The sequence below is a fragment of the Delphinapterus leucas genome, chromosome 20 (genome assembly GCF_059928025.1).
Source record: "Delphinapterus leucas isolate spDelLeu-1000000601 "Yukka" chromosome 20, BTC_Dleu_Yukka2, whole genome shotgun sequence".
Classification (NCBI taxonomy): Eukaryota; Metazoa; Chordata; class Mammalia; order Artiodactyla; family Monodontidae; genus Delphinapterus; species Delphinapterus leucas.
This window is the reverse complement of record NC_143148.1, coordinates 42,985,665-43,000,348: the sequence shown is the minus strand read 5'-3', so window position 1 is coordinate 43,000,348 and position 14,684 is coordinate 42,985,665. Positions and strand designations below refer to the sequence as shown.

Below are 14,684 nucleotides of genomic sequence, written 5' to 3'. Positions count from 1 at the left end.
GAAACACAACTCATCAAAATTTGTGGGATGCAGCAAAATTCGTGCTTAAAGGGAAACTTATAGCACTGAATCATATGTTAGAAAAAAAGATTTAAATTCAATCATCTAAGCTTTTACCATAGGAAACAAGAAAAATAAGAGAAAATTACTGTTTTGTTTTGTTTTGTTTTTTGCTGTGCCACGAGGCATGCAGGCTCTCAGTTCCCCGACCAGGGATCGAACCTGTGCCCCCTGCAGTGGAAGCGCAGGGTCTTAACCACTGGACCACCAGGGAAGTCCCTAAGAGAAAGTTAAATCCAAAATCAGGAGAGGAAAAGAAATAATAAAAATTAGGGCAGAAATCAATGAAATTGAAAACTGGAAATCAATAGAGAAAATCAACAAAACTAAAAGCTGGTTCTTTGAAAAGATCAATAAAATCAATAAACTTTTAGCTAGACTAAGAAAAAAAGAGAGGATACAAATTTCTAATATTATAAATGAAAGAGGGGACATCACTACAGATCCCTGGGACATTAAAAATAATCAAGGGATACTATGAACCAACTCTATGCCCACAAATATGACAACCTAGATGAAATGGACCAATTCCCTGAAAGATACAATCTGTCAAAACTCACACAAGAAGAAGTGGACAATCTGAATAGGACTATATCAATTAAAGAAATTGAGTAAATGATTAATAACCTTTCAAAACAGAAAGCATCAGACCCAGATGTATTCACTAGTGAATTCTACCAGACACTTAAGGAAAAAATTATACCAATTCACTATAATCTCTTTCAGAAGATAGAAGCAGAGAGACTACTTCCTAACTCATTCTATGAGTCCAGCATTAATCTAATGCCAAAACCAAAGACATTACAAGAAAAGTACAGAACAACATCTCTTATGAACACAGACGCAAAAATCCTCAACAAAACATTAGCAAATTGAATCCAATAATGTATAAAAATTATACATCATGACCAACTGGGATTTATCCCAGGTATACAAGGCTGGTTCAACATTCGAAAAGTAGTTAATGTAATCTATCACATCCACAGGTTAAAGAAGAAAAATCATGTGATAATATCAATACATGCAGAAAAAGCATTTGACAAAATTCAACACCCATTCATGAGAAAAATTCTCTGTAAACTAGGAATAGTGGGGAACTTTTTCAACTGAATAAATAATACCTACAAATCATCTGAAGTTAACATCATGCTTCATGGTAAGAAACGTGAGGTTTTCCCACTAAGATCAGGAACAAGGTAAATGTCCCCTCTTACCACTGCTTTTCAACATCATACTGGAAGTCCTAAATAATGCAATAAGACCAAAAAAAGGAAATAAAAAGGATACAGATTGGGAAGGAAGAAATAAAACTGTCTTTGTTTACAGCTGACATTATCATCTATGTAGAAAATCAGAAAGAATCAAGGAAAAAACTTCTGGAAATAATACGTGATTACAGCAAGGTTGCAGGGCACAAGGTTATTATTTTTTTTAAGTCAATCACTTTCCTATATATCAGCAATGAACAAGGGGAATTTGAAATTAAAAACACAATACCATTTACATTAGCATCCCCCAAAGTGAAATACTTAGGTATGAATCTAACAAAATACATACAAGGTCTAAAAGAGGAAAGCTACAAAATTCTGATGAAAGAAATCAAAGAAGTAAATAAATGGAGAGAAATTCCATGTTCATGGATAGGAAGACTCAATATTGTCAAGGTGTCAGTTCTTCCCAACTTGATCTATTGATTCAATGCAACCCTAATCAAAGTCCCAGCAAGTTATTTTGTGAATACTAACAAACTGACTCTAAAGTTTATATGTAGAGGCGAAGGACCCAGAATGGCCAACACAATATTGAAGGAGAAGAACAAAGTTGGAGGACTGACACTACCCAACTTGAAGACTTAACATTAACCTACAGTAATCAAGACAGCATGGTATTAGCAAAAGCATAGACAAATAGATCAACAGAATAGAATAGACAGCACAGAAATACACCCACATAAATATAGTCAACCAACCTTTGACAAAAGAGCAAAAGCAATACAATGGAGAAAGCAATAGTCTTTTCAACAAATGATGCTAGAACAACTGAACATCCACATGAAAAAAAAAGAAAAGAATATAGACACAGACCTTACACTCTGCACAAAATTTAACTCAAAATGGATCACAGACCTTAAGGTAAAATGCAAAACTATAAACTAGTAGAAGATAACGTATGAGAAAATCTAGACGACCTTGGTTTTGGCAATGACTTTGTAGATACAATACCAAAAGCATGATCCATGAAAGAAAGAACTGATTAGCTGGACTTTATTAAAATTTAAAACTTCTGCTCTGTGAAAGACGCCTTCAAGAAAATGAAAAGACAAGTCACAGACTGTATTGCAAAAGACTTATCTGACAAAGGACTGTTATCCAAAATATATAAAGAACTCTTAAAATTCAACAAGAGAATAACCCAATTAAGAAATGTGCAAAAGATCTGAGAAGATATACAGACAGAAAATAAGCATATGAAAAGATGCTCCACATCATATGTCATGAGGGAAATGCAAGTTAAAACAACAATGAAATACCACTACACACCTATTAGAATGGCCAAAATCCAGAATGCTGATAACACCAAATGCTGACGGGATGTGGAGCAACAGAAATTCTCATTCATGGCAGGTGGAACCCTAAGGGCAGGGGAGTCTGGGAACTGTAGGAGTCAGCTTTCCTACATCACCAACTAGAAGAGGGTGAAATGACCCAGGTTGAGAGAGCCAATCCATAGTATTCACTACACCCTCCATAGAGGTGGTACCAAATTACACTCCCAGCAACATAGGATCTTAGCAACTCTTTGAGCTTTGCCAATTCAATAAATGAAAATCATTACCTTATCGTTTTAATTAGCATTTCTCTTATTTTTGGAGAGGTTGAGCATCCTCTCTTACAGACCGTTACAATGTGCATCTCTGTGAATAGAATTCAGTGGGAGTGCCGCGCCCTGCAGTTGTGCAACATGGTGAGCCTGTGATATAGTTACATACAATTTGAATTTCCTTCTGTGAATTCTTTAGATCCTTTGCCCACATGCTGGCTTTTTTTTTTTCATGATATATTTAACTAGAAACATACATGGGACCTGAACATATGGCATCTTCAGTGCCAGTTTTCCAAAACTACACCTTACCTAGTGTGATGGTTAATTTTGCATCAACATGACTGGGCTAAGGGATGCCCAGATAGCTGGTAAAACATAACTTCTAGGTGTTTCTGAAAGAGATTAGCATTTGAATCAGTATACTGAGTAAAAAAGATTGCCTTCACCAATGCTGGTGGACATTATCAAATCCATTGAGGGCCTAAATAGAACAAAAAAGCAGAGAAAGAGTGAATTTGCTTTCTGCTTGAGCTGGGACATCCATCTTCTGCTGCCCCTGAACACCTGAATTCCTGGTTCTCGGCCTTTGGACTTGGACTAAGAATTATACCATTGCCCCTCCCCACTCCTCCCCTTCTCAGGCCTTTGGGTTTGGACTGGAACTACATCTCTGGCTTTCCTGAGCCTCCAGCTTGCAGCCAGCAGATCGTGGGACTTCTTGGCCTCCATAATCATGTGAGCCAATCTCTCATCATAAGTCTCATTCTATACACCTATACCTATCCTATTGGTTCTGTTTCTCTAGAGAACCCTGACTAATACACCTATTGACTCAACAACTTTTTTCCCTTTGTGTCATCTCCCTCCCCGGAGATGGTCCCAGTGAAGGGTAGGGAGAAACAACCTCAACTTGAAATGTCACAAGCATTTCAAGTTCTGGAGCTCTAGAACTTTAAAATTAAATTGTATTCAAAGTGCTTCTCCCACACAGGTTTACACGAAATTCTATTTTGCCTCCTGCCTGCTGCAGATTTAATTATGAATCATGCTGGATGGACGCATGAGGACATGGTGTGCCTAGGGAGCTGGGCAGCCGTTCCCTCCTGCTGGGCTTGCGTTCTTGTGGTTTATAACGACTTCTTAGGTGAATAATAACCTCATGTTCATGCCAGGCCTTTTGGTCTTTGCTGATGACCTATAGAGGCTGGAAGCCTGAGATTTCAAATTCATCAGCAGGCCTTTTAAGCCTGGTCGATCAGTCAGGCCACACAGAGCCACAGAAAGTACAAGCTGCTGATGCAGAAGGACCCAAGCACTCAGAGGACTAACCATTTGCCTAGAAGTGTGAGGTTGAAATTTTTTTCTCTTTAAAATGTCCACTTGCTACGGGGCTTCAGGTGTTCAGTGGCAAGGCCAGCTAACAAGGAGTGCACTTATGGACTTTCCTTTAAGCCCTCATCTGAGGCACCAAATTCCATCATTAGGTATTCATTCCTTTGGCTTAAACCTTTCCACAGTAACCTGGCACTCCCTCCTGACTTGCTGATTATTTTTCACTTGGTCAGGCTCAAAGTGTCCTAGGCATTTTTAATCCCTTCCTCTCTTTGTACCCTCGTCCCCTCCCCCATCCAATTAATCATGAAGGCACCTTGATTATTCCTTCAGAGTGTCTCTGGGGAAGGCCTGCTTGAGTGGGAAGAGTACTGGTTGTGGGACCTTGAGCAAGTGATTCAAACTCTGACCTTCAGTTCCTCCATCTATAAAGTGGAGCTAACAACATCCTACTTCACAGGGTTTTTAGTAAGGATGAAAAATAATTCATGGTTTTATTAAAACACACACACACATACACACACACACACACACACACACACAAACACCACTTCCCTAGAAGCCTCTTTGACTGACTAGTGTCAAGCCTAGTGATTTATAATATTCTTTGCATATATTATAAGACGTACAAATAATGTATGGTTTTATAAAAATGAGATCATATTCCATATATATATATATTTTTTGCGATACGCGGGCCTCTCACTGTTGTGGCCTCTCCCGTTACGGAGCACAGGCTCCGGACGCACAGGCTCAGCGGCCATGGCTCACGGGCCTAGCCGCTCCGCGGCATGTGGGATCTTCCCAGACCGGGGCACGAACCCGTATCCCCTGCATTGGCAGGCGGACGCTCAACCACTGCGCCACCAGGGAAGCCCTCTCTTTCTTTTTTTAAATGAAGTATATTTGATTTATAATATTGTGTTAGTTTCACGTGTACAACACAGTGATTCAATATTTTTGCAGATTACACTCCATTATAGGTTATTTCAAGATAATGGGTTTAATTCCCTGTGCTACACAGTACATATCCTTTTGCTTTTTCTTTGTCTTTCTTGACATTTTTTATGATCTAGGCCAATTATTTTATAAAATGTCCCTCGATGTAGTTTCCTTCTATTCTTTTTTCTGTGCAAATGTATACATACAAATTTTTAAAATTAGGATCATATAGTACTGCTATGTTTTTAAACTTTTCATTGAAGTATAACACAAATACAGAAAAGTGAGCAGATCCTAAGTGACAATGAACACACGTGCTACCAACACCCAGAATAAAGGACAAAACATGACCTGCCCCCAAAGAATCTTTTTGACCTCCATCAGTCCCTAACCCCCAACCCAAGGGTAATCATTATCTTGACTTTTAAAACAGAGATTAGGGCTTCCCTGGTGGCGCAGTGGTTGAGAGTCCGCCTGGCGATACAGGGGACACGGGTTCGTGCCCCGGTCTGGGAGGATCCTACATGCCACGGAGCGGCTGGGCCCGTGAGCCATGGCCGCTAAGCCTGCGCGTCTGAAGCCTGTGCTCCGCAACAGGAGAGGCCACAACAGTGAGAGGCCCGCGTACCTCAAAAAAAAAAAAAAACAAAAACAGAGATTAGTTTTGCCTAATTTTGTGCTTAATATAAATATATTCAATTTTGACTGTGCCACTTTCCTAAAAGAGAGAAGTTATTATTATTTTTTTTTTTTTGCGGTGCGCGGGCCTCTCACCGCTGTGGCCTCTCACGCTGCGGAGCACAGGCTCCGGACGTACAGGCTCTGGACGCGCAGGCTCAGAGGCCATGGCTCATGGGCCCATGGGCCCAGCCGCTCCGCGGCACGTGGGAATCCTCCCGGACCGGGGCACAAACCCGTGTTCCCTTCATTGGCAGGCAGACTCCCAACCACTGCACCACCAGGGAAGCCCAAAGAGAGAAGTTATTTAACTTATTTAAATCCACAAACGAGGCTGCTGTGAGGACATAAAGGGGCCTGGGAAACCCCTGCAGAGCACCAAACACATGTAGGTTCACTATTGCTGTTATTGTTAATGTTATCAATCCTTGCCCTGAATTAAAGTATGAGGAAATTATAAAATCTCATGCTGGCGTTATTATTGAAGTCAAAAGCATGAGCTCTTAAATAAAGGGATCTTTGGCAAAAGAAAAGCGAGTCAGGGTGAAACAGCATACAATGGAAAATAAGGGTTTGTGGAAGGGTATAAATAAGAAGCAAAATGTTTCCAGGTTGGACCAGCCTTACTTCCAAATTTACCTGATTATAGGACTCATCTGGAGAGTTTTTAAAAATACAGATTCTTGGGCTTCCCTGGTGGCGCAGTGGTTGAGAGTCCGCCTGCCGATGCAGGGGACATGGGTTCGTGCCCCGGTCCGGGAAGATCCCACATGCCGCGGAGCGCTGGACCCGTGAGCCATGGCCGCGGAACGTGCGCGTCCGGAGCCTATGCTCCGCAACGGGAGACCCGCATACCGCAAAAAAAAAATACAGATTCTTATCAATGGGTCTGAAGTGGGGCCTTGGAATCTGTATTTTTAAAAGATGCTCCTGGTAATTCTTATGATCAGGCAAGATTTGGAAACAGTAGATTCTGAGGAAAGTGGAAGAGCACGGACTCGCTCCCTGGGATGGCTGAGAGGAGTCAGGTAACTCAATGTGGAAATAGTCATCATCATTCGCTAGGCATCTACTAGGTGTCAAGTACCAAGCTCAGCATGTTCCTGCCGTGTTCATTTAATTGTCACAACGGTCCTAAGAGACAGAGATTACTGTCCCAATTCTACAGATGGCCTCAGAGTTAAATGAGTTGCCTGAGATAATGTACAGGAAGATATCCAGGTGTCTCCAATTTCAAAAGTCTTAGGAACTACCCTAAACGGACAGGTCAGAATACTCAGCTCCATCCATTATGACAGGTCATCTATTATGCATGTGAGTAACACCATACTCATCACTTTACAGTTTTCAGAGCACTTTTTAAAAAGTGTTATTGGGGTATAATTTACGTACCATAAAATTCATCCATTTTAAGTCTGCAATTCAATGTTTTTTAATATATTCACAGAGTTGTGAAACCATCACCATGTTCAATTTTAGGACATTTCCATCACCCCACAAAGAAACCTTGTGTCCATTTACAGTCACTCTCTATATCCTCCACAGCCCCTGGCAACCACTCATCTCTTTCTGACTCTATGGATTTGCCTATTCCGGACATTTTGCATAAATGGAATCATACAATATGTGGCCTTTTGTGTCTGGTTTCTCTCACTTAATGTAATGTTTTCATCCATTTTGTAGCGTGTATCAATACTTCTTTACTTTTTATGGCCAAATAATATTCCATTGTATAGATGTGCCACATTTTATTTGTCCATCCATCAGCTGATGGACATTTGGGTTGTTTCTGCTCTTTGGCTATTTTGAATAATGTTGCTACAAACATTTGTGTACAAGATTTTGCGTGGACACGTTTTCGTTTCTCTGGGGTATATACATAGGAATGGTATTGCTGGGTCATACGGTAACTCTACATTTAGTCACTTGAGGAACTGGGAGGGTCCCTCAATGGCTGTGCCATTTTACCTTCCCACCAGCAGTGTATGAGGGCTCCTTTCAGAACACTTTTACAAATACAAACAACCCCAGAGATAGGCATCATTACTCGTATCTTCCCAACAAAGACACCGAGGGGCAGAGAGGGGATGTGACTTCTCTGCTATGAGGACTGGGCTCCAACCCTGCAACTGCTCTCCATCCTTCAGGAAACCTGACTTTCAGGCCAAAACAGTAGGTCTTTGAGAGGTGATGAGGTGATGGGCAGAGAGAAAGAATCTGCAGGTACAAAGCCTTGCTATGGAGATGGAACCTTCAGTTTTAGGAATGGAGACATCTAAGCCACTTATGTTTATGTTTTATTAGGCAACAGCCAGAGCCAGGTTCTGACTAATTAATGATGATCAAAGTGCTCTGACAAGACGGAGTGATCTGCAAACATTAGCCATGAATTATTCACAACTGGGTGTTCTTAGCTGAAGGTGAGGAGGCTGCCAAGGAGTAAAAGAAAGCTAGGCCCTCACTTCCCCCTCAGCTTGCATGAGCCTGGGCCCTCCTGCAGGACTCAGTTTCTCAATCCAGAAAATGGGGCTAGACAGGAGCTCTCATCCCTTTATGCTCATAGGCCAGCACCTGGCAACCTGAGTCCTATTCCAATCAAGGCAGCATACTCAAGCTGCCTCCACCAAACAATAATTAATAATACCAACACACAGTTCAGGGGTCAACAAACATTTTCTATAAACGACCAGACAGTAAATACTTTAGGCTTGAAGGCCAAATGGTCTGTCATACTCCTCATCTCTGCCACTGTAATGCAAAAGCACCATAGACAATACATAAATGAATGAAAGCAGCTGTCCTGTGAAACTTTCTTTGTGGACACTGAAATTTGACTTCTGTGTAGTTTTCACATTATATTATTCTTTTTTTGATTTTTTCCCTACCATAAGAACATAAAAACCATTCTTAACTCCTGGACTATATAAAAACAGGTGTTGGGACTTCCCTGGTGGCTCAGTGGTTAAGAGTCCACTTGCCAATGTAGGGGACACGGATTCAAGCCCTAGTCTGGGAAAATCCCACATGCCGCGGAGCAACTAAGCCCGCGAGCTACAACTACTGAGCCTGCGCTCTAGAGCCCGCGAGCCACAACTACTGAGCCCGTGTGCCACAACTACTGAAGCCCATGAGCCTAGAGCCCATGCTCCACGACAAGAGGAGCCACCACAATGAGAAGCCCGTGCACCGCAACAAAGAGTAGCCCCCGCTCGACGCAACTAGAGAAAGCCTGTGCTCAACAACGAAGGCTGAACGCAACCAAAAATAAATAAATAAAACAAAAAACAGATGTTGCCTCAAAATGTTAAACATAATTACTATTTAACCCAGCAATTCTGCTAAGTATATACCCAAAATAAATGAAAACATAAATCCACACATGTGTACATAAAAGTTTATACCTATTCATAACAGCCAAAAAGTAGAAGAAAAACACAAATGTCCATCAACTGATGAATGGATAAACAAAATGTGGTATAACCATACAATGAAATATTGTTCAGCCATAAAAAGGAACCAAAGTTTGATATATGCTACAATACAGATGAGCCTTGAAAACATGCTAAGTGAAGGAAGCCAGACAAAGATGGCACATGTATGATTTCATGGATATGAAATGTCTCTGGAAACAGAAAGCAGAGGAGTTGTTGCCTGGGCCTGAGGGGACTGGGGCGGGGGAGGGTGACATCTAAAGGGCTCTTTGGGGCATGACGAAAAATTGATCATGGTGATGCTTGCACAACTGTGAATATACTAAAATTTGCTGAAGTGTACATTTTCAGTGGGTGAATTGTGTGGTATTTGAATTATATCTCAATAAAGCTGTTAAAAAGGAACTACAGAAGTAATGCCGTAGTTTGTTGACCCATGACATAGCACACAGTTGCTTAGCCTCTCACAAAGCACCTTTCCTCACGTTGTCACAACCAGCCAGGCATTTGCCCCTTCAATGGCTGAGAAAGCCAAGGCTCAGAAATGGGACTGACTAGGACACAGGTAACCAATGGTGAGATGTGAGCAGAACCCAGGTCTTTGGACTCGGGTCCAAAGTCCAGTGCTCACTGCAGCACAGACTTTCCCAGAGTTACATTCAGAGACTGGGTAAGTCACTCCTCAAAGCCCCAGGGGAAAGGAGATGACAGGAGGGGACCCATCCCTAGACCTGTCCCTCCCTGCTGCACCTCTGGCGCCAGCTTCCTCCTCTCTGCACCCCCTACCCCCCCCCAACCTTCCCTGTGACGTATTTCGAAAAGGGCTCCAAAAGGGTGAGGAACCAGTTCAAGGTCACACAGCAGATATCAGACCTTTGACTTCCTTGATTTTTTGTTTTTTTTTTTTGCGGTACGCGGGCCTCTCACTGTTGTGGCCTCTCCCGCTGAAGAGCACAGGCTCTGGACGCGCAGGCTCAGCAGCCACGGCTCACGCGCCCAGCCGCTCTGTGGCACGCGGGATCCTCCCGGACCGGGTCACGAACCCGCGTCCCCTGCACCGGCAGGCGGACTTTCAACCACTGCGCCACCAGGGAAGCCCCTCCTTGATATTTTTGAGAATGAAAAGAGAGAGGGTTTGGGGCTTGGGTAGGGTTTGAGGTGAGCCAAGCCCCAACCCGTTCCTGATTTTTCTCTACACAACACCTCCCCTCCAAGACTCTCTCCTCTTTCATACTTTCAAAGGCACCGATCACTACAAGAGGGCTTTTAAAAATATTAATTGTAGAAGAAATATTAATTGTAGAAAAATCAGGAAATACAGATAAAGGGAATAAGGATCATCTTGGTCTCACTCCTCAGAGGTAAACATGGAGGTGACCATGGGGACTATTTTGGGTGACTCTGGAGCCAGCGCATGGCTTCAAATCCTGGCTTCATCACTCACCATCTGCATGACCTCTGGCAGCTCGTTTCACCTCTCTGACCTCAGTTTCTTCACCTGTAATATGGGAATAATAACAGCACCTACTCAGAGTTGTGTGACAATTAAATGAGGCTATAAAAAGCACTAAAAACAGTGTATGGCCCATAGCAAGCACTCAATACATCATTGTATTTTCCCAGTGATTTCCTTCATACGTATTTTTTCCCTAGAAAAATGAGATCATTCCGTATCCATCATTTTATAATGGATCCCCCCCTCCCCTTACCTTAACTGAATTATTAACATCTTTCCCTAGCATTAGAAATCCTTCTATAGAACATCTTTTTTTGGCCTCACTGTGCATGGCTTGTGGGATCTTAGTTTCCCCACCAGGGATCAGGGATCAAACCTGGGCCCTTGGCAGAGAAAGCACAGAGTCCTAACGACTGGACTGCCAGGGAATTCCCTAGAACATCTTTCTTAAGATATCATATGCATATGTAGTATTCCATCTCCTGAAGTGGGATACTTAGGTGTGATTTTTGTTTGCCCACCACCAAACACATTCCTCATCTTTGACCAATTACTGCTTCAGGACAAATTCCTAGGGAATTCGTTGAGTCAAAGGATGTGCAGGCATTTCAGGCTTTTGGCACATAATCATCAAACTGCCCCTAAGAAAAGTTATGAATAGTTTCACTTCTGCCAGCTTAGTAAAGAAGGCCCCATGCTCTCCAGTGCCTTGTCTCCCCTTATCATTTAGAAACATCATTTCCAACTTTGACCCAAGGGAAGTGTTGTTTGCTGCCATATTTTGATTTGCAGTCCCAACTCTTCCTAGTGGAACTCAGTTTAGGCATCTGCTCAACCCCATGACTCCTCTGGGTGGCCCTGGACTGGTCATCAACCTCTCTGAACCCAGAAATCTCAGTTATAATTCCCAAATAAACCCTTGGTTTCTTAAATGAGATAATATATGTAAAAATTCAACCCCAAGCCACATTTTTATTATTTAAAATAGGCTGTAGGGATTTCAGAAACAAGGATGGCATGTCAGGAGAGCCCTGTAGGTAACTGTGGTGCACATGGGGAAACTGAGGCCTGGAAAGGGGAAGTCTTCCCAATAAGAAAAAGTCAGAAACATCTAATAGAAAAATGGGTGAAAACACGAATAGGCGCAACTTAGAGAGGAAACCTAAATGTGTGCTACTAGGCAAAGAGATGTTCAAACTCATTAGTTATCAGGGAAATGCAAAAGCCAAACAAAGAGGAGAAACCAGGTCACGGACTATCAAACATTAGGAAGTTGGATAACACCGAGTGTTGGTAGGGTGTGGGGAAATGGGACTCTCCTGCGGCACCGCTGAGTGTAGACTAAGACCCTGAAACCCAGCAATTCCACTCCTGGACAAATATGCCAGGGCCTTTCCCACAAGGCCGACGATATTCACGGCAGCTGTTGTCGGTGGTAGCTGGGAGTAGGAGATAAACTGAATGCCCCTCACTGGGAGTAAATATGCAAAATATGGTGAAGGCACATTATGGAACAATTACAATTATGCAACAATTCAAAACAGCTAAGCAGACTGTGAGTCAACGAAGACCTGTGAGCCAAATGTGACACATCACCTGTTTTTGTACAGCTCGGCTCAAGCTGAGAATGATTTTTACATTTTTAAATGGTGGGAAAAAAGAATATGTTGTGACACAGGAAAGTTAGATAAACATTATTATCTCACAAGGCTCCTGTGGGTCAGGAACTTGGGAATGGCTTGACTGACTGGCTCTGGCTTGGGATCTCTCATGAGGTTGCAGTTAAGATGTTGCTGGGGCTGTAGTCGTCTGTAGGTTTGACTGGGGCGGGAGAATCATTCAAAATGGCTCACGTACATGGCTGGTAAGTTGGTAATAACTGTTAGCAGGAGGCCTCAGCTCCTCTTAGACCACTCCATAGGGCTGCTTGAGTGTCCTCACAGCATGGTAGCCGGCTTCCCCTAGAGTGGGTGATCAATGAGACAGAAAGAGGATACTGTGATGTCTTTCATCCCCTAGCCTTGGAATTTGCACAGTTATCCTTGCAATATCCTATTTGTTGAGTAAGGTCACCTCTATGCAATGCAAGAGGGGACTGCTCAAAGATATGAATACCAGGAGTTTCTTACTGGCTACCACAGTAAGAAACAGAAGTGATTTATAGTAGATCCTTTTTAATTAAAAAATTAAATTCACATTCACATGAGACAACACTATACATTTGACAAAGCTACACACAAATTCAGAGGTATTTTATTAAACGGAATGGGGGAGGAGGGTAACGGGAGTGGAGGATAGGGATAAAAATAAATGAATGAATGTGTGAATTAATAAAACCAGAGAGAAGCCTTGTACAAACCAATTAAGAGAGTGGGCTGGGAACTGAGTTGATTAATTCAACTCTCTTTACTCAAGCCCCCATGGTAGCCAACCCCCCCACCAGCAAAAAAAAAAAAGGGAGAGAAAGAAAAGTTTCCTTGTCCAAGATCACAAGAACTCAGCCTCCCTCATCAAGTACTGCTCTCTCTGCCTGTCACACCTTATTCAATTCATGGTTGACCTCCAGGGTCTTCAGAGAGCTCCAGTTCCTGGTTAAATAGAGAAGATTTTTGCCTGTGGGAAGGGGTGTGGGGAGGAGCAGAACAAGCCTGGGAAGAAAAGGCCTAGTTATTACCCAAATAGTGGTGCTGGTGGATTGCTCACCCTTCCTGCCAGGGTTCCTCCTTCTCTGGAGACAAAGGGCTCTCAGAGCACAGAGCCCTGTGAACACCCCCAGGTCCAGCCTGTGAGTGGTGGGAGAATCGAAACTCTCATTTCTTTAAAAATATATCCTGTGGTTCTAGGCCTTGTGACTTCTTTTATTTTTTTTAATCTTCGAAGCTCACCATGCAAGAATTGTTATTTCAAGATGCCCAAAGAACTGAGTTAGATTGTTTTTAGCTGTTTTACCTCCCTGTAAGGTCATTCATTCAGCAAATACTTATTGAGCACCTACTATGTGCCAGCATTAAGGATATAGCAGTGAACAAAGCAGGCAAAGCCCCTGTCCTCATGAGGGGTGGGAGTAGAGGGAACAGATGTTAGACAGTAAGCGAATAAAAAATACAACATGTAAACTAAAATGGGTTAAAGAGACAAAAAGTCATTGTGTTATCAGGAAAGCCTTGTATTTGAATCAAGACCTGAAGGATAAGAAGGAGCCAGCCCAGTGAAAAGCAGTTTCGGAGAAAAAATAGCAGGTGTAAAGGCCCTGAGGTAGGAATAAACTTGTGTTTGAGTTGATTAGGGGGGCAGGCAGGGCTCAGATCAGAGAGGTCCTTGTAGCTCTTTGTCAAAAGAACTTGGGGTTTATTCTGAGTGTGAGATGGAACTGACTCCACCATTATTAGCTACATGACCTTGGCCAAATTATTTCATTCCTCTGAGCTTAGTTTACCTACCTATAAAGTGGATAATATTGGGCTGGCCGAAAAGTTCCTTCGGTTTTTAAGTAAAAATAAGAGACACATTTTTCATTTTCACCAAGAACTTTATTGAATAACGTATTCACCATTTTGTTCCACTACCTTCTGCCATTTTTCAGGCAACTTCGTAATTCCATCTTCCCAAAACGTTTTATCTTTTTGAGCAAAGAACTGTTCCAGGTGTCTTTTACAGTCTTCCAGGGAATTGAAAATTTTTCCATTAAGAGAATCTTGTAAAGACCGAAATAAATGGAAATCCGAGGGTGCAATGTCTGGTGAATATGGCGGATGAATCAGAACTTCCCAGCCAAGATGTAACAGTTTTTGCCTGGTCATCAAAGAAACATTCAGTCTTGGGGCTTCCCTGGTGGCGCAGTGGTTGAGAGTCCGCCTGCCGATGCAGGGTACACGCGTTCCTGCCCCGGTCTGGGAAGATCCCACATGCCGCGGAGCGGCTGAGCCCGTGAGCCACGGCCGCTGAGCCTGTGCGTCCAGAGC

General features: G+C 42.6%; 1 protein-coding gene across 2 annotated transcripts in view; it reads right to left on the bottom strand.

Annotated features, from left to right (window-relative positions):
* CDH3 (cadherin 3) overlaps nt 1-13,152 on the bottom strand; it is a 98,070-nt gene extending 84,918 nt beyond the window's left edge. Inside the window, exons 1-2 of one of the 2 annotated variants that reach the window (XM_089902404.1) lie at nt 12,580-13,152; nt 10,711-10,764 (exon numbers count right to left, since the gene is read on the bottom strand). In XM_089902404.1, the coding sequence (XP_089758530.1) occupies nt 10,711-10,719 (9 nt within the window). In that variant the 5' untranslated portion in view covers nt 10,720-10,764; nt 12,580-13,152. The remainder of the gene's footprint in view (nt 1-10,710; nt 10,765-12,579) is intronic. The other variant, XM_022583355.3, reaches the window with a different exon arrangement.
* Between the last annotated feature and the right edge of the window lie 1,532 nt (nt 13,153-14,684).